General features: G+C 36.8%; 1 protein-coding gene across 2 annotated transcripts in view; it reads right to left on the reverse strand.

The window, feature by feature from the left end:
- Nucleotides 1-439: 439 nt before the first annotated feature.
- Nucleotides 440-25,870, reverse strand: part of LOC141432116 (ATP-binding cassette sub-family G member 1) — a 64,899-nt gene continuing 39,468 nt past the window's right edge. For both annotated transcript variants that reach the window (XM_074093543.1, XM_074093544.1), the window contains exons 5-13: nucleotides 23,520-23,665; nucleotides 18,151-18,389; nucleotides 13,703-13,840; nucleotides 12,443-12,591; nucleotides 10,898-11,066; nucleotides 9,092-9,192; nucleotides 6,851-7,006; nucleotides 4,471-4,654; nucleotides 440-3,825 (exon numbers count right to left, since the gene is read on the reverse strand). In XM_074093543.1, the coding sequence (XP_073949644.1) occupies nucleotides 3,671-3,825; nucleotides 4,471-4,654; nucleotides 6,851-7,006; nucleotides 9,092-9,192; nucleotides 10,898-11,066; nucleotides 12,443-12,591; nucleotides 13,703-13,840; nucleotides 18,151-18,389; nucleotides 23,520-23,665 (1,437 nt within the window). In that variant the 3' untranslated portion in view covers nucleotides 440-3,670. The remainder of the gene's footprint in view (nucleotides 3,826-4,470; nucleotides 4,655-6,850; nucleotides 7,007-9,091; nucleotides 9,193-10,897; nucleotides 11,067-12,442; nucleotides 12,592-13,702; nucleotides 13,841-18,150; nucleotides 18,390-23,519; nucleotides 23,666-25,870) is intronic.

Genomic DNA, 25,870 nt, shown 5'->3' on the forward strand with positions numbered 1-25,870 from the left:
TTTTTTTTAAACTTCACGTATTTGTATAATCCTTTATCCATGTTAAGAGGCTAGGTAGGCCAATTGCATCAGATAGCTTTAGATGCCCGAAGGTCAAACCGCCAAGTAACAGGTACCCCCTGGGCGGAGCACCGTCGCCTTGGTGGATGGGGAGAGATTGTGCTAACGTGAAAAACAGGTAAAGACAATATGAACAAATGTTTCAAATTTGGAACTTGTGCGAAAGTGTCCGGAGCCGTTATCGTTTAGCGTGTTTTGCAGATGAAGAATAAATAATAAGCTTTTTCTACTCGCGTACTACAATGTGCTGCTAACGATACCGCTATCGGTAATCCAATGAGGTGCATTGTGTGATCGCAACTTTGACATTTAATTGTAAAACGTTTCACAATTTTCTTTTTCGCACTACAAATGACGGGATTTAAAACAAAAAAAAAACTTCAACCATTCTGTTTTATTTACTTAATTATTGTTAAATCGACTTAAAAGATTAATTAAAATATGTTTACATAACCAATTATTGAATTCATAATGAATACTTACATAACGGACAATAAATGAATATAACAGTTATTATTAAATTTTAATATTTCAACATTATTTAATTTGGCTGTATTTGAAAAAGGTCCCGGGTCCATACGAAGATTGTAATTAGTGAAAAAAAAAACGTTTCAAAATAGCGGGATTAGTTTTGCTTTTGCACGGAGTTCTTGAAAATTACAAGAAATAAAAGAGTTAATCACTATTTAAACGACTTTTTATCCGTAAAAATGTGTGACTTTGGTGAATTCAGTGATGCAGAAATGATGACAAAATTCATTTATTGTCCGTTATGTAAGTATTCATTTTTTATTAATTGTTTATGTTTGAGCTCGTAGAAAGAGTAATGTATGCAACTATTCATAATCAGCCATTGAGACACACATGCGTATCTAGTTATTTATTAAGTATTTATTTATTTACATTATCATAAACTGCACTCGTGTCTCAATGGCCTTTACTATGATACAGTTGCATAAATAACTATTGTATTTCTGTTTGTTCGAATTAGAACTAAAATATAACTCACTCCCTCCCCTTATGTGTTCATGTCATATCTCATACATCTGTCACTCACTAGCTTCCAATGCAACTCGAGGACGGCTAGCAGCCCATTAGGATTTTAGGCATTATTAGCCTTTTTCAATTCTAACGCTCTATAAGTAGGAATTTCCTTGCTCACCCGCGACCTTACGATAGCTAAGCTTATGCAAAATATGCGTGTTCATGCAGTTCCTCCACCTCCACCCTGTAAGAACACACACAAATCACACAAACCCATCTTCACCCACACCACCACACTACACTGACGCGTTTCGAACTCAATCTCATCAGAGCTCATCTTCAGAGTAACACAACCGTACACCAATACACCGTAGCGTAGCATTCATTTTAAATGCATGTTTATTTCATTTTAACCTTTTCCTTTTTCAGAATTAGGTAATTATTATTATTTTAAAATTTATGACGGTGGAAGCATTCTACACTTCCACTGAACGTAGATTTAGTTTAGATATAGTTAGTGTTTAGTATTGTAACTAAGGGGACCCATATATCCCTGTATTTTTATTATTATTATTTTTTGTATTTTTTTCTTTAATTGTATAATATAGTTGTAATTATATTATTATGAAAAATGACTTTCTGTCAAGTTTCTTGCGGCGCATTCTTCTTGGCAATGATGGTCTTTCCGAAAACGCTGGTAGTTTAAAAAATGACGTGTAAAAGTGCCCATTGCGGCGTATTTACTGAATAAATCATTTGAATTTGAATTTAACTTTGGGTTCCCTTTCCTCAGAATCATTTTAGCACTATTGATTTGGACGAAGAAAAAAAAAGTGTCCCTGACTTTTTTGTCAGTTTTGTGACTGTTCATTCAGTTTATACGGATCGTTACAAAATGGACAGCTAAAAATTGTATGGAAAATAGAGAATTATTTTATTCATCAAAGTCAATAGTGCTCGTGATTATGAGTAAGAAGAACCCAGAATTTCCTAAGTCTGAAAAAAAGTAAAGGGTTACACTTAAGAAGAAAATGGCCCAGGAATTCATTCTTTACACACCGCCCGTTTGCTGAACTCTGTTCTTACGTTAACGTAACCAAGTCGGAAAATGCAAATACTTCATTGCAATACATAATCATTCTTAACCTACAGGCAACTCTTTATGCAGTCTTTTCAGTGCATCAAGTTTGTTAACAGAAGTAAATGAGCATTAACGTTGTAAGTACATAATTATAAATATAGAAACTGGGAATGTTTACTAAAAAACTTATGATTGAAAAAAAGGAATATTCATAAAGTTAATACATATAGGGGAGGTTCATTTCAAACAATTTAAGAATTAAAGGAATCAATTTGGTACTTATTTATTTCTTATTGCTAATGTACTCGACACAAACAAAGTCAACTATAATGAACTTTTACTAACGACTGAATTATAATACTTGGCATTTAATTAAGTAATTACTAAAATAAAAACATTAATTATAGCACAGAAATATCTCCTACAATAATATACACTTAAAAATAAATAATGCCAGTCGTATGAAAATTGAGTAAAGTACCATTTATTAATTTTATCAGATCTCATAAAGTCATAACATCTTCGGAATGTTAAGATTAAATATATATATGTTACTTAAATAACTAAGAACTAAGCCGTAGATTATAATAAAAAATAGATCATACACCACTGGGCTTAAATCAGGTTATAATTTTTTTTATTTACTGAAGTTCAGAACAGCATTTTATTGCTCTTACAACAGTGTAAGTAGGCAATATTAAACTTATTTTAAGTAAAAAAAAATACTACATATTTATGAAGATCTCATTATCACAATTCTATCATAAGTTCATATAGCCTTTCATTTTCTAGAGTTATGCCAATAAACTCGCCAACGTTAGATGATTTTACTTTGTCTAATTTCAAATAATAATATTTTAATCATCCATGATTGCGTAAATTTAAGTTTTATGCCAGGAGAATCTAAAAACCTTGTAAATTTAAGTAAAAGTAGGCGTTAACGCTAAATAATGTAAAAAAATCTATCCCACTATTTTACACGTAGGTATCCATCGGGACTACATGCAACAGGCGGCGCGGATAGCGATTTTCGCGCGGTCAGCGCGTCGACAGAGCTATCAACACAATAAATCGCTTGCCGTGCCGCCTGTTGCGCGTAGTTGTATAAGGCAACTTACCACACGGCTTAAGAACGTCGTCCCTTTTCAATGTATTGCTTGAGTAAGAGATGACGCGCTAAAACCGCACGGTTAGCCGCATAGTGCGTACGTAGCCTAAAGCTTGCGCCGGGTATTGGAAAGGGATAATCTATCTGCGCATGTAGCGTTTACGCATCCAGTGCCCTTAGTGTAAGTTTTCGGTTACAAAATACGTCTCGATCGCGTTCGCGTTAAAATCTCAATTATTATGGAAACACGAACATCGCAAACGTTCCGCTAGAGGCGCTGTTCGTGTTTCCATATTTAAATTGAGATTTTAACGCGAACGCGATCGAGACGTACTTTGTAACCGAAAACTTACACTAAGCAGGTATATTATCTAGGTCCTCTGTATGTGTGTATACATTTTTATATGGAGTTTCGCTATTACTTCTTAACTATTTCATCATCTTTTGTTGAGCCGGTACCATAGAGCAACGCAGGTCAACATGTGCATGAGAACTGTCGTGCAAAGTATAAGGGTCATATTTCCACCGACATCGATGTAGCTCATGTCCATTTCTTTCAGGAACTTAGTAGGTGTTCTGTAGTGACAGTACTCTGAAATACAAATAAAATTGTATGCAAAATATGATTAATCTTAAACTAAACACGTTCTAAAGCGATGTTTACTACAACTGGAGTCGTTACAAATATGTAGGAGAATTTTTTTTTGAAAAAGTCTAAATAGTACACTTTAAAAAGAAAAGATTTGCAATCAGTAACAAAAAAATGTTGCTTGTAACATAACTTGAGTTACTACTAAACTAAGGCCTTCCTAATTAGTAATTTTTGGCTATACGTCAAGTAGCCAAACTAGTTCAGCTATCTTTTTTAAGCCATTTATTTATTAGGACTAGTATAATGTAGTATTAATACTCCCAATTAATGTTAAATAAAATAACGTAACTGGAAGGCTTCTTCGTGGCAATTTAATATCAATGCTGGAAACGCCATCGAATGCTTAAAATGTTTCTGGCATTAGACATACCTATAGGTGCGTTAGAGTTATAAGTTATTAGCCAGAAACTGTGGTACAACGTTGATGTATGTAAGTACAGTCACCAGCACCAATATGTGACACAACAAAGCGTGCATAAATATCTATTTCTAGGGCAGGTAGGACGTATACAGATATTTTTGCACGCTGCACTGTGGCAGGTATTAATGCAAGTGCTTGTACCTTTACCAATATGAATATCTCACCTTTTGCACAATGTATATTGGTTCGGTTGAACCCATAGACCGAATGCACAGCGACGTGGAACCCAGCTCTGAAGTAGGAGACATAATGCAGCCAACGGAATGCAAACGGCGTATCTGCCAAGGACAGGCAGAAGCCAAAAACGGAGAACAGGCACGCCAATATAGGTCCAATGAACACCGCGATCTGTAAAGAAAGTATAAATATAGCTTGGCGGAGGAAGGTTAAATAAATATAGGGTTTGTTGACCCGGCTGCCGAGACCAACTAGTAAATCGGCTACAATTGCTATAATCGTAAAGATATGACGAGATTCTAATTCATCAAATTGATGATACGAAACAACCAAGTTGCTGTGCAAATGATCCATAGTGTTCAAATGCAATATTGCCCTGTATGATTTTTAAAAATATATGTTTCTGTAAATCATATTTAAACCAAGAATTTATAATTTTTACGTAGAAAACAAAACACTCGGAAAAAATAAATGCGCTATTAATAAATATTACATATAATCCATCGCACATTAGAGCAGTGAATCCTTTATTTATACCATCCAATCCTACCACTAGTTCGAGCGGTCAAGCAGTATACTCGTAATTAACAGGAATACCGACTTGTTTCTATTAATATCAAAGCAAGGTAAAAAGGGTACAAATTTTCACTCGCGGCTTCGCACTTGTAAACCATTAGATCCAGCAGTAGAATTAAACTTCTAGGATTTTATTAAATTCCCATGTGAATTTCCAAAATTTACATTCGAGATGTTATCCCGATCCCGTGGGAATACAAGATAAAAATTAACGCAAGTATTATTCCAGATATCCAGCTATCTCCAAACACCAACCAATTCAATCAATCGAATTCAATCGAATCCTAACCGTTTCAGCGTGAAGAAGTAGGTAACAATCAAAAATTCTCGGGTGAATTCCCAAAAATTGCATCGTGCTCTTCATTGACGTTACATTTAAAATGACCACACCAAGTTTCATGACCCACCGGTTGAAATTCCAAGACTTTATCCTGATTCCGGAGGAAATACGTTACCAATAATTGTAATCTAGTAAAGTAGTGTAGTATTTTTTTATTTTTTTATGTTCGGTTCCACTGTATTTACTTGACCACTGTGGTTCTACTGTTTTGCGTTACATCGACAAACTGATGCTTCATTTTTTTTTTCTACCCACATTGAAAAATAAATGTTATTACAACAGTGATGAAAATATTTGTGCAGATTCACAGCGCTCTTTTTTTTTGTTGTATTGTTTTTGTTTAACACTAATAGTAACTATTAATACTATAAGTGCTTAAATTTTTGTATCTTTTGTGCGCTGTTATCGTGAGTGTTCGAGTGAGGGGCTATAGCTACCCGCTTTGGAAGCAAAACTAAGTGCAAATATAGGTAGGTAATGAAATTGTCTTTAATTAATATGTAATTATTAACAATTAGTATTATGTTTTACTAACAAATATGTTTAACTTTAAGGTTTAACGTACGCTGCGCTGCACAGCTTATGTATTGTTTTCTCTGTAAGTGAACATTGTTCTTTTGAGAAAAATAAATGTCTTTAACCTGATATTGGGATAGCAAGTAGCCTTAGGCCGCTTGTAGACGTCCGTTGTTTTCACCGGACAACGGACCGTTTTTTTTGCCGGACTTGCGGTGTTGTATGGCTAACAATGAATGTGTGTACATGCACCGGACACTTGTCCGGCGACGAAGTCATAGGCCGCTTGTAGACGTCCGTTGTTTTCACCGGACAAAGGACCGTTTTTTGCCGGACTTGCGGTGTTGTATAGCTTACAACGAATGTGTGTACCATCAGTCAAATATGTGATCTACCACCCTAAAGTTGATAATCGTTTGCATGTCAAAAAACTATAATGCCAATAAACGTGTCTGTCAACTTGAAAGTTCTACTTTAGCAACATATTAATTTGATAGGATCTTGTTTAAAAATTGATAGACCACTTATTTGGCTGATGGTACATGCACCGGACACTTGTCCGGTGACGAAGTCATAAGCCGCTTGTATACGTCCGTTGTTTTCACCGGACAACGGACCGTTTTTTGCCGGACTTGCGGTGTTGTATTGTATGGCTTACAATGAATGTGTGTACATGCACCGGACATTTGTCCAGCGATAAAGCCAATACAACACCGCAAAGAACAGTCCGTTGTCCGGTGAAAACAACGAACGTCTACAAGCGGGCTAAGCGTTATTCTGATATATCATTCATTAAAATTCTTTCAGTTGTTTTTGTGCGAAAGAGTAAAAAAGATGCATAGAAACTTTCACACTATAATATCAGTGGGATTATAATATTGGTGGGATTCAGACTTAGGAGTGAGTAAAGAGTGAGTGGTGGGAGTAAGACTTGCCTTTGTAGGTGTCGTGGAACCAATGAAGTATCCCCAAGCTTGTGCGCACAGGGACGTGGCGACAATGGTGGCAAGGAACAGAGTGGCCCTTGTCGGCTCCAGGGGGTTGTCAGTCAGCCAGTACGACAGTACTACATACGACACGCATGATATCATCTGCGGATTATTATAAATATTTATTATCTGAAATAAGATGGCGAAGAGTTTTAGATTTCTACAAGAGTTTGTTCACAGCAGAATTGTACTCAAAAATAGAAGCTACATTTACAGTAGAGGATAATTAAAGGAAAGGTGGATCTTAATTTGTGCGATGACGTTTTTCATACCTGTGTGCAGAACTCCTGTACTGTAAGAGGAGTCGTGTGTCTAGCAGAGGGCCTAAGCTTTCGCATTCATTATACCCACTGTTCGGAAAACTAGCATAAAATGATTTTCATCACACTTGCTCGTAAACAGTGTCGTAACATACAGGCTACCTTGGTTGCAACCCCCCAAATAAAACCCTCGACCTAAATGTGCCTGGCATGAAACCCGTGGTCGGTAAATGAGTCATTGCGTGTACTAATTTTGTTGTCATGAAGCCCAAGGTCGGTAAATGAGTCAATGCCCGTACTGATATTTACAAATATACAATTTTACTCGCAAATGTGATGAAAAACATTGTATGTCGCACGGGCGGTACTAGAATTACAAAAATCGACTCTTTAAATTCTAATAGACTCTCGTTCGTAATACCTTATTTACCGCTCTTAAGACACAATGTACTATTACAAAATTGTTGTTTTAACAAAAAATGGATCTTTTAGACCTGATTGTAGTACCAACAAGAAACCGCACCAAAGCAGGGTTAGCTTAGTAACCAAACATTGACAAGGTAACTTTGGGGAGATATTAAACTCTTTCAATATTTCACTCGTGTTCATAGGTATTGATTAACCGTTGTATCCTAGACATGTTTACAGAGAGCTAACACGTTTCATAGGTACTTCTAATGTTTAGCGGAAGCGATGTGTATTTGTACGAGGCTGCTTTGATCGGCGCTGTGCTTTGTTTACACAATTAGCGGGAAAGTGAGTGCTCGTCATTGTTTTGCACGAGAACGAAAGTGATAAAGAATTACAACAAAAAAAACTCGATTGCCAAACTTAATGTAAAAATGAAAAGTTTAGAACTATGTTAAGTAAGTATGTTAAGAGTAGAGATTGCAACCCGGTATGTTTCTCAACCCGGCCGGGCCCGGCTGCATTCGTCGCCAACGGTTTGTGTTAGCGATGAAACTTTTAAAGTATTTTATGACAAATTTCTATATATGGATGGGAAAAGACAATGATTCAAGGTTATAGGTAGAGTCATTCACGATGACGCGTGCCGTGGTTCTTATTACAATGTCATTAGTGTATTGACATTGTATTTTGACAAAATCACGCGTCTTCGTGGATGGTAGGTACTGGGTATAGTATTTATTTCAAACTGGCTTATGAACAATTATCACAATAATCAGTCTCACTCAAGTCTCAAAATCACATGCACTTATACAGTATTGATTACTTTTACTTATGGACGGAAAAGTAACATTAGTATCAGTAATTATTCATTTTTAATAAGTTTAAACAAGCAAGTCTTTCTCTTTACTCCTTATAGTGTCTATTTGCAAAAATAGTATTAAAAAAATAAACTAATAACGCAATTTAAAGTACTAAACGTGTCATAACAACTTAGATTAGATAGATACCTAGATAAACTTTGGTAGCTTTGGTTGGTATTAACAAAACAAATTCTTATTTGCTAAAAGAAAATTTTATGTTTTTTCTTAAACTTTGGCTATTAGGACTGGTGAGTGTTAGGTACTAATTGATCAAATAGTGAAATCTTATAGGCTAAGCTGTACTGTAACTGTAGATAACCAAACTTGTATAGTATTAACTAACAAAATGTAACGTAAAATTGATTCCCGCGCGCCGCGTTTTACTTACCGGGTCCGGTGGCCGGGTCCGGTAAGAATGGCCGGGCCCGGTGGGTGCTTAAAAGGGCACCGGGCCCGGTTTGCAATCTCTAGTTAAGATCCCAACAGCTATTATAATCCATTACTGAGGGAATTTCATGGTCACGATTTTGAATAGGTCCAGACTGTTGAACAGTTCAACTTGCGTCTGATTTGGACGACGATGGGTATAACTACCAACATATTGTATCAATGTCAAATGATAGGGACACAAGTAGATAACATACATTTTAACTCACCTGAAATGGTAACTCCACCGCCAAAATGGAAAATACGTATGGCCCCAAGTTATACCATCTGTTGAAGTGTTCTCCTTTTAAAATATCCATCTCGAGGGGTACTGAAACAAATGAACGACTTCGATTATTTATTTGATTAAGTAATTATAAAAACTGGAATATGGTGGAAGTAATATTAGACAATTTTTCGTTATATCACTTTTAGTTTCGTTTTAGTTAGTCAAAGACGTGGTTAATGAGTACCTAGAGTAGGCAATCATTGGTGCTGAGGTGCCAAGACGAAGGGCAGACACAGGCACAACTCATAGTAAGAGATCTCTTGATGCTGGTGAGTTGCTGATTAGACAATGTTTTCTTCACGATGTGCCACAGATTTTCTATGGTATTTAAATCCAAGCTGTTGGCAGGCCATTCCAACAATGTCACCAACTGTTCGCTAAGGATTGCTTTCATGTTTCTTGTTGTGTGCTTTGGATCATTGTCGTGTTGAAATATCCATGTGACTGGTAAATTACTGTCGGAATGTGGAATCATTGCCTCTTCTAATATGGTTTTATACTGGAACTGGTCCAACATCCCTTCAATCTCACAGGACCAACCCCGTATCCCGAAAAACATCCCCACACTTTATTATTTCCACCACTATGCTTTACTGTCTTGTACTTATACGTTCCTATTACAGTCATGGTATGATACGTTGTAATGGGTAGACCTTTAAATACAAAAAGCTAAATAAGATTTCTTAATTTTGGTTGATAAATATTTGGCATTTATTGTTTAAAATAAATTAATAGTAATAAAACATTTACAAACTTTATACGTTTCAGTAAAAACTTTTGAAAACTCACTAAACGTATTTTTTTAATACTATAACTTTTTATATATTACTTCAAATATCAACTGGCCGGGTGTTAAGGTGGCCAAAAACGGTACTTCTCATTCGTTTTAATATTGTAATTTATATACATTTTGTTTGTAATTATTTATTTTATTTTGTTCTGAAAAAATGACTTTCTGCCACCTTTCTGCCAAGTTTTTTATGGCGCATTCTTCTTGGCAATGATGGTCTTTCCGAAAGCGCTGGTAGTTAAAAAAAATACATGTTTAAGAGCCCTTTTCAGCCTACTTGCAGAATAAACGTTTAGATTTTTATTGTTTCAGTACCCTTAGTGTAAGTTTTCGGTTACAAAATAGGTACGTCTCGATCGCGTTCGCGTTAAAATCTCAATTTGTATGGAAACACGAACATCGCAAACGTTCCGCTAGAGGCGCTGTTCGTGTTTGCATACAAATTAAGATTTTAACGCGAACGCGATCGAGACGTATTTCGTAACCGAAAATTTACACTAAGGGCACAGTATTGAAAGTCAAGGCACTTTTATCATAGTAATTTTAGTCGGATCACTCCTTAACCTAAAAAAGTGTGCAAAATGTGTGTAGTGTTTACCCGCGGCTTCGCACACGTAAATCATTAGATCCAGTAGTTGAATCGAAATTATGGGATTTTTAAAAATTCCCGTGGGAATTCCCCAAAATTAAATCGTTGTTTTCAGACGTTACATTAAAAACAATGTGGTTGTTGTTTCGACATTTTATCCCTATCCCGTGGGAATATCGGAATAAAAAGTAGCCTATGTTTTATTCCAGATGTCCAGCCGTTTCAGCGTGAAGGAGTAACAAACATATTCAACTCACTCACTCACTCACTCACAAGCGTTCGCATTTGTAATATTAGTAGGATAGGATAAAGTTCTTTTAGTTCGGAATATAAAACAGTAAAAGTAGGTACAATAATGGGGTACTCACACGATAGAGCGACGGACATTTTCCCAGTGTAGACGACAAGCAACATGGACCCGTATAAGTAGACATAGTTGCCGAGCACCGTGCTAGCCTCGCTGCCCACTCCGAGGTATAGGTATCCGAAGATCAGGGCGATTATCACGTGGCATGCCACCCTTAGCATGAATAAAGACTGCAAGCAAAGAATCTCATTAAGCTGAGTAAGTAAGGACGTTCAATAATTATTATTGAGATTATTAAAGATATCATCATCATCATCACCATGTCAGCCGAAAGACGTCCACTGCTGGACATAGGCCTCCCCCAAGGCTCTCCACTCAGACCGGTCTTGTGCTTTTCGCATCCACCGCGATCCCGCGATCTTAACCAGGTCGTCGCTCCATCTTGTTGGAGGCCTACCGACAGCTCGTCTCCCGGTCCGCGGACGCCATTCGAGAACCTTTTGACCCCATCGGCCATCAGTCCTGCGAGCAATGTGCCCCGCCCATTGCCACTTCAGTTTCGCAATTCTTCGGGCTATGTCATCATTTCTGATTCTATCCCGCAGAGTAACCCCGAGCATAGCCCTCTCCATAGCCCTTTGAGTGACTTTGAGCTTCCTCATGAGGCCCATCGTTAGCGCCCACGTCTCAGATCCGTATGTCATCACTGGCAACACACACTGGTCAACTCTTGACTTCAAACACTGCGGCATTAAAGATATGTAGATAGATTTTTAGACGTAAAGCCACTTGGACGCCCACGTCACTCATGGGGCATGGTTGTTAAATTACACTAACATTACCTACTTATATACACACACACAGTAATTGTACCTATTATCTAGTAAGATGCTCCATTGATACCAATCCTACTAATATTACAAATATGAAAGTTTGTACGTCACATGTATACATATTGTTACTCCTCCACGCTAAAATGGTTGGACGGATTTGGATGAAATTTGGTGTGAAGATAGCAGGATCTGAAGTGACACATAGTCTACTTTTTATTCCGACATTCCTACGGGATCGGGATGTAATCCCAAAAATGTCAATCGCTGGGATCAGAGATCACAAATTTGCAGTCAGTATTTTATGTGCAATTAATTCCAAGATATAAAGGAGGCCGCCGATGCCGATAAAGAATAAAAGAATTGATTTGTTTATTTATTTATTGTTGCATTTATTTATTTTTATATCAAATTTTTTTTTGGTGTAAGGTTTTTTCGACGTTACGGTCTTGCTTGCAATTGGCTAATACGAGTACGAGTATAATTAACTAAATGAGCCGATTGCAAGCAAGACCGTAACATCGCAGGTAACGTCTAAAAAACCTCGCGACACTAACGCCATCTAGCGATACTTCGCCTGTCAATTAACCTTGTTCACGCATTACCGCGGGTAGTCTAGTCTTTACAATATATAATGTATACCTACTGTGCGTGGCTGACTGACGGACATGCAGCACACAGTGTACCTACATACCACTGCACCTAGGAACTTAGAAATTCCCACGGGATCGAAGCCGCAGGATATTTAAATTTAATTACTGGTTCCAGTAACTTACATAGTTTCTCGTGGTAATTAGGTAGTTCCTATAAAGCAAGATCCCGGTTTGTCTCAAAAGTCCCGATTGTCGGTACATCATCTTCTTATGACTCTGCTGGTGCTTGGAATCGCCCAGAAATGATTTGTATTTCAGCTCTGATTGTATATCTGAAATGTGTACAATGTATTATTTAATTTATTTATTAAATAACTCTGACTGTTTTTAGTCTAGTGGTCTGGTAAATCAAAAATAGATATCATAGTTTTTTTGCCTAACGTTTTGCTCCCGTATATTCAGAGCATTCTGTTTTACGAATCGCACATTTGGACTTATAAAATGTCACACAAGAGTCATACCTCTGACATAAGGTCATATAGAGACTTAGGAAACCACCTTCCCCCTCGGGATGCCTTGATTAGTGAGAACGCCCTTTAGCAGAATCGATTTCAGGATGATTTCATTTATTTGATTTACAGCGAGTTCAGAGTGTCACCTTCTTGCCGAGAAGATGCCACTCTGGAATGCCTGTTCCGTTTGTTCGACTTTACATCTGTTGAAAGTTAATACTAAAGATAATTCTGAGTAGGTTCTACATGAAACACACATGAATCGTAGAAACGTAGCTATATTGTTTGTACATGTAGCAACACAGATGGACTAGCATGGTAATTTGTTCCATTTCAGACTTAATAACGGACCAGTAAAGAGCGCCTAGTGAAAAATTTATAAACTATTTTTTATTAATAACTCCTACTGCGAAATAATAGCAACTGGGATTATTTGCGGTACTTCCTTTGGCTGTTCCTTCGATGGAACTATTACGTTTTTTTCGCACTAGTTCCTTCACAAAACTTTAAGGAAGAACTGCATTTATTTTTTCGCCTTCGTTCCCTTCGCAGCAGCATCTTTAGTTCTTGCAAAGAAACAAAAGCGAAAAAAACTGCAATCATTCCATCGAAGGAACAGCCAAAGGAACTATCGCGAATAATTCAGCAAACAGTGGCGTTTGCATGGGTGGCATCCGGGGCGGATATTGTAGGTGTCAACCCAAAACTCCATTGAAAAAAAAAACTTACTATGCATGTAGTGTAGGCTCCCTATTAAGTAGGTACTTATTATTGTAACATATAATATTATTATTTTATTGGTGGCAGTTATGCAATTTGCCACAATTTTAGGATTTTTTATAGGTGACACTACTGATGTTCACGGTCGGGTGACACCCGGGGCGCGCCGCCCCCGCCGCCCCCCTTACCTACGCCACTGTCAGCAACTCACCTAACGAACTAGGCAGCGCGGGTATAGTAGGCACGTCCCAACTGCCTGTGTCGCTGGCGGTCTCGGGTTTGAACCGCTTCATGGTTTTAGCCGCTTGCACTAGATCCACGTCGTACTCGCCTGATGCCACTTCCATTACTGAAAAGAGACTGAATAAATCCCACGGAATAAAAAAAACCGGCCACGAGCGTGTCGGACACGCCCAAGATTTCGAGGTTCCGCAGCTGTTACGAAAAAAACAAGTAATGTTTTTCTAAGGATTAAAAGACCTATCCAAAAATACCCCACAGGTAGGGTTTAAAGGGATAGACGAGAAAAAAAAATATTCGTCCTTTATTTTTTATCAGCATAGTTACTACGTGGTTAGGTAGGTAGTATGTCTGTACAAAATTACAGCTTTCTAGCACTGAAAGTCTGCGAGCAAAGTCGCGCACGGACAGGCGACATGGCGAAACTATAACAAGGGTTCCGTTTTAATAGCATTTTGGCTACGAAATCCTAAAAAAATTTAAATAATTCCATCAATGAAAAAAAAACTATAAATCTCACGGAATAGAAAAAATAGAGTATATGAAGTCTTGGTTTGTACAATCAACGTCATAAATAAGTGATCACATTTGTACCTTGTCATTTTAACGTCACGTCATGTTTGAAAAGTCTTACGAAATTGTGTACCGACTGAAAGCGACAAGGTACAAAAGTAATCACATATTTGTGACGTTGACTGTACCGGAATCAGTGTTGCTGGAAATGCTAACATACGTATTCATACAGCTAGAGTAGCGGAAAGATACTTGACAGCCAAAAATCTCTAAAATATTGCATTGTACTGAAAAGCCTATAGATTCAAAGTGAATTTGATTTAACTAAGCTCAGTTGAACTTGTTTAAGATTAGTTCTACGGATAAGTGTTTCGTTGACATGCCATTCTCTCTTGTTTTTCAACACGGGGACCGATTTTTGGCACTACATTTCTCGAAAACACTCCAAAGTGGCGAAAAATTATGGTGAATTTGAAGTAGGTGCCTTATTTTAGTATCATAAAAATAATAAGGAATGTTACTTATTGGTTATAATCGAATGTTAAAGTTTAAATCAAAATCTTTTCATAAGTCTTCAGCCTCCAGAGTGTGAGGGCTTGAAAAGCTCACGCGGGTCCGGTGCGGATTAGTTACTTCGAAGGCACCATATAATGGCTTTATAGGGCTGCATAGCCCCGGATCTACGTTTATTTCGAACCAGGGCAAAACCTTGATGGTGGCGCTCCCTCCCTTCAGTGTTTGAGAAAAACTGTTAGAACTATCAACGAGTAGCATTTTTCTTCTTTTATTCTTTATTTCTTGTCTCAAGGATTTGGCGCCCCCATGAAATGGCCGTCCGCAAGTGCCCCGGTTTGCCCCCCCCCCTAGATCCGGGGCTGGGGCTGCATGATCCCTAACTACCTTCAAACGTCACCGATAGATCATCGTTTAAAGATTAGAAGAAATACTACGTGATTAATATTTTTTCCGCACAGATTTTATCGCAGAACGACCCTGTTACTCATCATGAATGCATGCGTACTCAACTATTGTTTGTAATATGTTTGTGGCAACACATATCGGATGTCGGTACTTACTACTTATAATTCTCAAGGTACTGGCGATACATGAATCGAATAAGGTGCCAGACAAACTTCCCTTTAATTATTACAAAGTATGTTGGTATTTATTCTACTGATATTATTAATGTGAACGATTGTGTGTGTATGTAGATAACTGGATCTTGGAAAAGACATGCATATACATTAGGTACCTTACATTGTATTGTATCAAATACTCCGTTTACTTTAAGGTTTGAATTAACGGTCAAATTGTAACACACGTTTCTCGATATTTGTTCGTTTATTTGTTCACAAATGGACTAAAAATACCTACATGTACATTTTTTTGCGGTATTTATTACGTTTTTACCATTAAAAAAAATTAAATATTGTATCATTTAAAAACGTGTTCAAATTTTACCGTTAAGTTTCAAATGTTAAAATAAATGGAGTAGGTACCTATAGTCTCACAGTGCTTTAGTTTTTGTTATCGAAAATACAAACTGAGACATTGATGCACACAAAAACTAGAAAAAGAGACCAGCGCTGGGAATCTAACCCAGATCCTCAGCATTCCGTGCTGCGTGCCATACTCCTACACTACCACTGGACAGGAGTACAGACACGAATTTCTCCTATGCACACATATCTCAGGTTGCTTTTTTTCTACTACGCTACTTAAGCAGCAGCATTAGCGACAATAAAAAATACAAAGACAATTTGATTGCTTAGTAGCGACATCTCTTGTCTGGGTAAGGGGTTAGTTCCGAAAAAGGGTTACGTCTCTCGATGAGAGCGAAACATAGATGTTGCTAGTGCTGCTGCTTAAGTAGCGTAATTAGTAGTTTTTTTTTTACTTTTTTACCCTTTTTTATGTAATTTAGTAGTTAAGTACCTTTAACGTGAAATTTCAAGACTAGTACATTCTTAGCGAGTGCTCCCTGAGTTTGGTTTTTTACTTTTTATAGGTATCAGATTTAGCAAGCAATGGCAATGAGTGATACCTTAAAAGAAAGGACAATAAACTGGCATGTCTTTAAACATGTTTGAACAATTCAAGGTTTTTTTTATTGGCACAGATAAATTATTCTGTTCCAACCAAAGACATTTTTAGTAATTTTGGAATGCCTCCATTTTGTTTTTGTGGCAAGAAAGACAATTAAAAATTATTTCATTTGGCCCAATACACATCAAACTATCCGAAATAAAAGATTTTGTTTACAAATTAACGCTCATTGGGGCAATATTGACTCGTGACTATCAAATTCTGGGTATTTTCCTAAAATTTCTAAATATTCAATTTAAAAAATATATATCAAAAATTTTGGCTAAGACATATATGGCTAAAAATGTTTAGAAATACCTCGGCTATCACCCCCATAAAGCTTTGCACCTAGCTACCAAACACCCTGTATATTCCACGTATTTCCTTATGTTTAACCTCAACATGACATTCTACTGTGAAATGTATGAAACAACTTCTGTACTTCGCAAAAATGGATGTCAAAATGATTCCCAGCTAAAGTTTATTTCATGTAACAATGCTAAATGAACATAAAAATAAGCATATAGAGTTCACTCCAGGTTAGATGCGAATGTACCTACTAGGAAAACATGCACTATGCACGCTTACGTGATCTAGACACGCGGTAGCGTGTCAAGCATATACATAGACATAGACATACACGTAACTTTATTTCGACATCAAACTTAAAATAATACATAATTTACAGAAAAGAAAAACATTTGATGATGTTGAAAAGGAATTGACTCAGCATTATGCTGCAGTAAGTATATACCTAATGTGTTGGACCGGAATCAGCACAAATAAGTTTGTGTCGGAAAAGTGTACAATAAGAAGCCAAGTTAAAGCTAACCGAACTGGCGAGCAGCACCGTGTGTATGTAATTTTAACAGAACCAAGGTTTATCCTGGGCGACGATGTGTGAGTCAATTAGACAAATCTTTCCTTTTACCTTAAATATGAAGCCTCCATTCATCTTATAAAAACGCAAAGCTATTGTTATTATTGACCCACGTAGCCTCAGTGTTTGTCCAATGATGACTAAAAATATCATTAAGTATTATGACAATTGGTGTAAAAATAGTAGGTTATTTTTTTGTTTTGAACATCAGCTGATGAATTGACTGGAGTTATCCAAATAAGGAACGAAGGAAAAAATAACAGGTTTTAATCAAATTAGCACATTACAGCTATAAATAGGCGCCGGGTTCGCACCTATGAAGTTTTCGAAATTTATGTGCGCAATTACCTACATTTAAAGGTAAACAACTTGCACAAACCTATGAAGCCATTCAATATAGTGTGTGAAGTTTCCAATCCGCACTGGGCCGGTGTGTGGACTACGACCCAAGCCCTCTCATTCTGAGAGGAGAACTGTGTCCAGCATTTATTATTATGGGCTGAGATGATGATAATGATTATGATGAGTTATGGTAGAGAAACGAAAGCAGCAATACTGCACGACACGAAAGTACTTGCACTATTGAGTTCCTACTTCAAATTTTCTATTCTGTGACGGAAGTGTGGCATAATCAGTTAAGAGTAAGTACCTGCATACGTCCGAAAGAATCTAAAAAGTGTTGAGCTGTCAACTCGTATTTGTGGGGAAATAAGAATAATTTCACAGATACTTCCATATATTACCTGTCACGCTAAACACACGAGTGCGGGTAGTTCGAAGAACTCGCGCTGCTAAGCAGACTTCAGTCTACTCGTGACCACTGTTATGTGGTCGAAACGTCAACGTAAATATTACTCGTGTATTTAGCGTGATAAGTCCCGTTTATGGTACCTATTTAATTGAGTGAAAATAACGATGGTTTAAAAAATAATTATGCTTACAGAAATCAGCGGGATTGTGATACGGTGGGCAATGCAGGCCCGCGCTCGCCATTGCTGGAAGCAGCGCTGTTCGTGGCCCTCTGTACAGCATCCGCCCCTCAGCTAAGCAATATACGGAGTCTATCTTCTCAAACAGTAACGCCGAAGGCTGGTGGATGGTCGCTATGAGGGTTCGGCCGCCTCTCGCCAAACTGTTCAGGAGGGCGATGAGGGAAGCTGATGATGAGGAGTCGAGGCCACTGGAAATGGAAAGGTTTAGATCAAGAGCTGAACCAACCAACCGACGCAACTGGAGGTCAACGGGGAAAGCCTATGTCCAACATTGGACGTTCTAAGGCTGATAATGACGATGATGATGAAGATTGAGAGCTGATATTAATATGCATCAATTGTTTTATTTATTGTGTTCTTTCCACTAGCTATTTAATCTTGAATTTCACTTCGATTATTTCTTAACCTGGTTTAAGCACAGAATAGCTAATACTACAAGTACTTCAAGTTCTGGAAAGAATTGTTTACCAAAATTCAAAGGTGCTGTGCTGCGTGCCATTTCCCAACACCACCACTGGACAGGAGTATAGACACGAATTTCTCCTATGCACCACATATCTCAGCTTGTTCGTTTCTTATTTAGTCACTTAACTTTTTACGGGATGACCGTAAAAGTAACAAAATTTGGAGTTGAAATAAAAAAAACGGCCAAGTGTGTCGGACACCCCGAAATAGGGTTCCGTAGCCATAACGAAAAAATTAAGTAATAATTTTCTAAGGATTTCATATTTTGTATGGAATATTCCAAGTTTAGGTATATTTTATACCTTAGGCTGTTATTTACTCTTAAACTACTAATATTTCTCAACAAAACATAACCGTTATAATTTTCCTCGTAAGTTTGATACACTTACTTACTACCATCCTGAATTTATTGTACCATTTTGTCGGCATAGTTTACATATATATTCGTGCAAAATTACAGCTTTCTAGCATTGATAGTCCCTGAGCAAAGCCGTGGACGGACAGACAGACAGACAGACAGACATGGCGAAACTATAGGGGTTCCTACGTCGTAGACTACCCGCAGTTTATTGATACACTGAAAACATTACCCTCTGTTTTGGGTAGTCCGGTAAAAAGTAGCCTTTTATCTTAGATGAATGATTGGTCTCGCGCGCTCGCTTGACTAGATACCGCCAGCGTACTTGTCAAATGCGGCAACAAAGTTGCATTGCAAACTGTGCGTAAGGTGCACGTACCGAATGTTTTGTTAAATTTTGGTCATAAACCGAAGTAAAATGCCAGTTTGCGTAGTGAAACTGTGTAAAAATAATACTACAAGAAATAAGAAGGGCACTGGGATCAGATACCATCAGTAAATCTCGTTTAATTTCGAAATTACAAAATAAAATAACCTCTGAGTTTTCGAAATTCATGTGCGGAATTTCATTTGAAATTTACCACGAGCTTTGCGGTGAAGGAAAACATCGTGAGGAAACCTGCACAAACCTGCGAAGCAATTCAATGGTGCGTGTGAAGTTCCCAATCCGCACTGGGCCCGCGTGGGAACTATAGCCCAAGCCCTCTTGTTCTGAGAGGAGGCCTGTGCCCAGCAGTGGGACGTATATAGGCTGGGATGATGATGATGATGAATTATTATATATACATAACCTAGTTCTATATTGTTTCATGTTTATCTTTGTGATATATACACTGAAGGTGTATAAAATGTTACACGACACTATTTAATTAAGGGGTGAATGTGTCTTAAAATTAAAAATGTTTTTCGTCTTCCCATTCGAAAAACCCAATCAGCTGATTTACTAAAAAATGTTTTCGTATTTCCACCCATTTTCCTGAAATGTTAACTTTTTACCCGACTGCCCGAATGAGAGTTATGTTTTCAAGCGTATGTATGTATGTATGTAAGTATGTATGTATGTATGTATGCATGTATGTATGTATATTTTGTAAATAAAAAAAATATTTAGTCTTCATTAACCTGTACATTATATTAGGTTTAACTATAGGTGCAACGTGTTATCTTAACTACGCAAAACCTCTTTGTTGGTGACTCAGTCCATGAATTTTTAGCAATAATTTGTAAATATTAAATGTCCTTAGGTATATATATTTTTAATTAAGAGTGAAGCCTAATCATTGATATACCTACATACCTACCATTTTTCAAAAGAAGAAACCTACGCCTAACCTATAAACAAACATACATTCATTCGTATTTCCCAAGATACATTTTATAACCAGTAACTTAATAGACCACAGCATATTATATTTTCCCAATAATTCGGGTTACAGTGGAGCAGCTGGCAACAGAATTCGTCACGCACACTAGCATGCTTGCAAATTGTCTTACACCGTTCTTACACACACTACAATATTGAGTTGCCGCATTCACGAACCTTTTGTTTTTAGGTAGCGCGGTATAAAGTCGAGCGAGCGCGCGAGACCAATCATTCATCTAAGCCTATTATCTTGGTCTCCAATCCAGCTACCTTTATAGTCCATACCAAATTTCATCAAGATCTGTCCAGCCGTTCTTAAGTTATAAATGGTGTAACTAACACGACTTTGTTTTATATATAAAGATTATGTAAAGATCTGGATGGCAATGCGAGAAAGTAACTATCTTTGGCAAACAAACTTTCTCCATGTAGTTGATACAAAAATATCTAAACAACGTTAAAAATATGATGATGAAATCGGTTCAGACGTGATGAAGTAACAAACAAACAGACTTACTTACAAACTTTCGCATTTATATTATTAGTGGGATATTATTGGGATTACATATAAATGATTACAGATATGTATCTGTTTTGTAGCGAGTTTTTTTTTGCAAGCTTATACTCCTGTCGTAGTCGACACGAGATTAAAAGCTTACAAAAAAACCTTCTCCGCACCATGGCCCCGATGCTAGTAGCATTTTTGTATCCCCATGCTAAAAAGTAATAAATTATTAATCGAAGAAGCTGCCAGCTCTTCAGTCTTCAGTAATATCAAATTGAACTCATACAAAACATACTTTTGCTACACTTGTTACTTACACCTAAATTAACTGTGTACCTACGTGTATGATTAAAAGCACGTAGATTTATTAGTACAGAAAAATAATGAGTTCATAAGACTAAATTAGGTACATATGGAACTCTAACCACAACATTGAACATGCCATTGTCATTAATATTTAAATATAATGTTATGTACCTATTGCATTTGTTAGCTCTTTTTCAATTTTGGTATTTTTATCCTTATGGGTATTCACTCGGGAAACCGGAATGCGGTCAAATATTCATGCACGATGTAAATCTGCTATTTATACTTAGTGCAAATAGACCTGTTAAACATAAAAATATGACTATGTTTATTAAAAAAACAATTTTGGATAAATAAACGAAATAAGTTTATATGTTAAGAATTTCAATTTTAAAACAAGCTTTTTTACTGACTGTATTTTAAGTTGACTACTTTTATATTGTCATACTACATTTCCGTACCAAATTTCAAGTCGATGCCACCATTGAGGAGTTCTGTCCTGCAGAGATGGTCCTGGCCGAGCCACCCAGATGTCACTACCAGAATTATTGTTACCAGATTTACATAAGTATGCCAAATTTCAAGTCCATCCGTCCACTGGAAGTGGGTCAAATTCAACTTGCAAGATTTGACCCGCACATACCTACTTACAATAACTACATACATACTCGTAGGTACAGTCAAGGAATTTAATTCATAGGCCACCATGGAATCTTTTCAAAGGAAAAGTCATTACGATTTTCCTTGTTAATTAAAGCGATGTCACTATGACGTTTACTGTGAAATGGTTCCATGGTGGCCAATGAAATTGCAAGTTAAATAAAAGCTTGTAATAATGCACGTATTTCTAGAACATACATACCTATGACGACAAAATGACGACTATGACAAAATACCAGAGCTACCAGAGGTTTTTAGCTTACGTGACTATAAAGTGCTATTTTTGCTGCTGTTTGTAACATACATAGAAATAAAAGCGATGCTAAGCCTAGAAAGAAAGGGACTCATTTCATATTTTGTTTGGGTAAACATTTAACTGAATTGACATGTTCTATCACACAATTTCTGCTGCAGAACAGAATTATCGATACGTGTACCAGGCTTAGTTATCGCAGGCAGGGTTATCGGTACCTAAATCACTAGCTAGTACCGTACCTTACCGTTTAAGGTACAAATTGGGCAAAAATCGAAAAGGCAATATGGTGATAATCCATACTATAAATTATTTTATATAATATTATAAATGCGAAAGTAACTCTGTCTGTCTGTCTGTTACGCTTTCACGCCTAAACCGCTAACCGCTAAATAGAATAGACCTTGGGAAAGGCTATCTTTTATTGCGAAAAACAGGCTTTAAAGGGTTGAAATAGGGGATGAAAGTTTATACTACGAGTATGGTTGAAGTTCGTCGCTGTCGAAGATTAAAACCATGAAACTTGGCATTTAGGCACTTAATAAGAAATGAGTCGATATTTGTTTGAGCTTTTTTGAAAATTCGACCTGTGAGGGGATGAAATAGGCGATGAAAGTTTATATGGAAGGTCATCATTGTCGAATATAAATCGATGGTTCTTTATGAAACTTGGCATTTAGGCACGTGATAAGAGTTTTTTTTTATTCGACTCATTCATTCAATCATTCATTTAAGTCCTACCCCTTGCAATAAAGGACGTAAGGTGTCAAGAGTTCACTATGAAGAATTAGTCCTTTTGTGTTGGCAGGGTACAATACACGTCGTATTGCTAAAATGTGGCTACCTGCATAATATTTATGTTTTACCAAAGAACATTGGATAGATAGATAAATGGATGGATGGAAGGAAATTTGAAAAAAATTTTTTTTTATTTATAGCAATGTATTAAATAGGTTATTTTCGGTAAACGGCAGAAGTTTCTATGTACTATTATTGGCAGAACAGGTATCCTAAATAAATTAAGTACTTCCCAAGGTTACTATTCCACGCGGACGAAGTTGCGGGCAAAAGCTAGTAGTTTATAAAATGAATTTGGCTAGTTTTGTGACAGGTGTTCGTTTGAACATTCAATTATATTATTAACCTTGTATGAAGTAAACCAAAGTAAACAATACATACAGCTCAAACTGGAGGTACCTACCTATTTGGCCATGGAATTCACAATTTAGCGGAGACCTTCTTGGCATCGTTGGAGTGTTGTAATAGGTTTCTTATGCATTCAAAATTTACTATAACTGAAAGAGTATTTTCAAAAGCCGTGGAAATCAAAACTTATACGGTACTTTCTTTTGACAAGAAAGTCCAAGTCAGAGATTAGTCGGTTTTTAAGAAAGGCTCCTTTACTTACGTTGTAGGTTCATCGAGGAATAATAGCGAGGGATCAGATAGCAGTTCTAAGGCCACAGCAAGTCTTCTCCTTTGGCCTCCTGAGAGGTCTCTACAGAGGGTCTGGGCTGCGCCACTCAATCCCAAAAGAGCAAGAATCTCGTACACCTGACGATGAAAAATGTTTTATTGAATTCGTCTTGTCGTTTGTAAGTACCAGGGCTGGATTTAGAGTTATGGAAGCCTTGGGGCAATGAAGGAACGGAGGCCAATTTATGTGAGGCAAAATCACCACACAATAGAGGTTAAAAAAAGTTATTTTTTTAAACAATGTTCTTTAAAAAAGTAAGTTTTCTGTAACCTCTATTGTGTGGACCTCTCCACTAAATCCGACCCTGGTAATTAGGTAGGTACAGTCAAGTGTAAAGATATGTATAGGTTCAAGTATTGTTAATAAAAATAAGTAACCATTTAAAACTGCACAAAATTAGAATTATCCTAATGCTCATTAATATGTCCACATTGAAGAACTCATAAATATGTATACGTGCAGTACGTACACTAATTTGTATACATCAACTGTTACATTAACATATATACAATATTAAGCTAAAAAAATAAATATTCACATAAAGTTGCAAAAATATGTATACAAGAACTATAAGTTGTGTCGTTGATGGACAGAGCGTGCGTAGAGTAGACAGTTCAAGACACTTTACGGGTCCTTGCTGTTTAATGGTTCAAAATCAAATCCAATGCTTTAAAACCTGTCCTAGGTTTTAATATTATTTGTGATGATATAAATTACGCTTAACTCAAAGAATTATTATTTACAAGATTTCCGACCACGACTTCGTCCTCGAAGAACCAGTATTTTAACTATGAAGTGTAAAAAAATAAAATAAAGTAAATAGGTAATAGTACATTTGAAGTACATTTTTCGGTATAGGGTTTTTTAATATTTGTTATTGCACATTCAAGTGCAAAGACACGGCCAAAGTTACAAAAATTTATATGTATACCTACACGACTTTATGCACTTAACATTAAGGTCGTGTATACATATTTTTGTAACTTTGGCCGTGTCGGTATCATTGCACTTGACTGGTACACCCCCCATCCTGAGTTTCACATACTCGTAGTTCAGATTGCCTTCAGGCCTAAAAATTCTCTTTTCAAAATATTCAGCATTTGTTAGGTAATGGCCAGTGACTGGCCACTGGTTAATGTTGGTATTATAATTATTATTCGTAAAGATTTATAAATTAAGTGACTGGCCACTTCAACATGCGGTTTAGTTATAATTGTTATAAATCATGAATGAAGGATTGTGTTGACTAATAAAGTATAGACATTTATGAGCTTTATGGTGTTTCTAAATTTATGATTTAATTACTGAAGACATTTTATTGCACATGTATAGCGTACATACTTATCTTTCAAACAATGTATACAATATACATGTTTTTGCACATTTAGATGTTCCCAAATCTCTGATCTTAATGATGACGCCCTTCTTTAAAACTTTGCGATGTATACATATCTATGCACTTGACTGTACCTACATTTTGTTTTCTTGCAAATTATTTTCCACGGACTCTTAACGCATCACTCTACTCGTATTATTAAGAACTGTAAATTTTTTCTTTCAGTAGTACAGAGTACAGAGTACTACTGTTAATATTAAGATTATGTTTTCAGAATATACAGTAGTACTGTACTACTGTTAATTATCGAGGTTATGTTTATATTTAACATTCGCTAACTAGTTCTTTATCTCCCGGTTTTTAGATTTAAAGGGCGTCTTAATATTTTATATCGGCTGCGACACCTATAAGAATAAACTATATCATATCATTAAACTCAGTTGAAAAGTATAGGTAACTACAGACTACAGTGAAACATGTGTACTTAATTACAACCACCTTGCGTCTTCATTTTTAGTCGCATAAATGAGCGTTGACGCCGTATAATTTTTGATTTTCTAAATTCATCAAAAGTACTAGCAATTAATTATAAGATGATTATAAACATCAGTTCAAGTAGTAAAGTTACTCTAGTACAATTTAATGATCAACTGTACTGTGTTTACCAGTTGTCAACTTACATTGTGATTCATGCGATTATGCGCATCCTTTTCTTACTATGCAAGTGGAAAAGAGACGTAGTAAAATATGTCAAACATTCTGAGTCACCTGTACTCACTTTCTCCTTTCTTTCCTGTGGTGAAAAGTCGGCCAGCTTAAGCGCTGCGGCAAGAGCCATGGCTTCATATATGGTGAGGTAGGCGCGGAGGTCATCGTGTTGGCGGATGTATTTGGCGCCGCCACGGCCGCCAGACTGCGATGCGCAAGCGCACACTCCGTTCACGGA

The sequence above is a fragment of the Choristoneura fumiferana genome, chromosome 10, assembly GCF_025370935.1.
Source record: "Choristoneura fumiferana chromosome 10, NRCan_CFum_1, whole genome shotgun sequence".
Lineage (NCBI taxonomy): Eukaryota > Metazoa > Arthropoda > Insecta > Lepidoptera > Tortricidae > Choristoneura > Choristoneura fumiferana.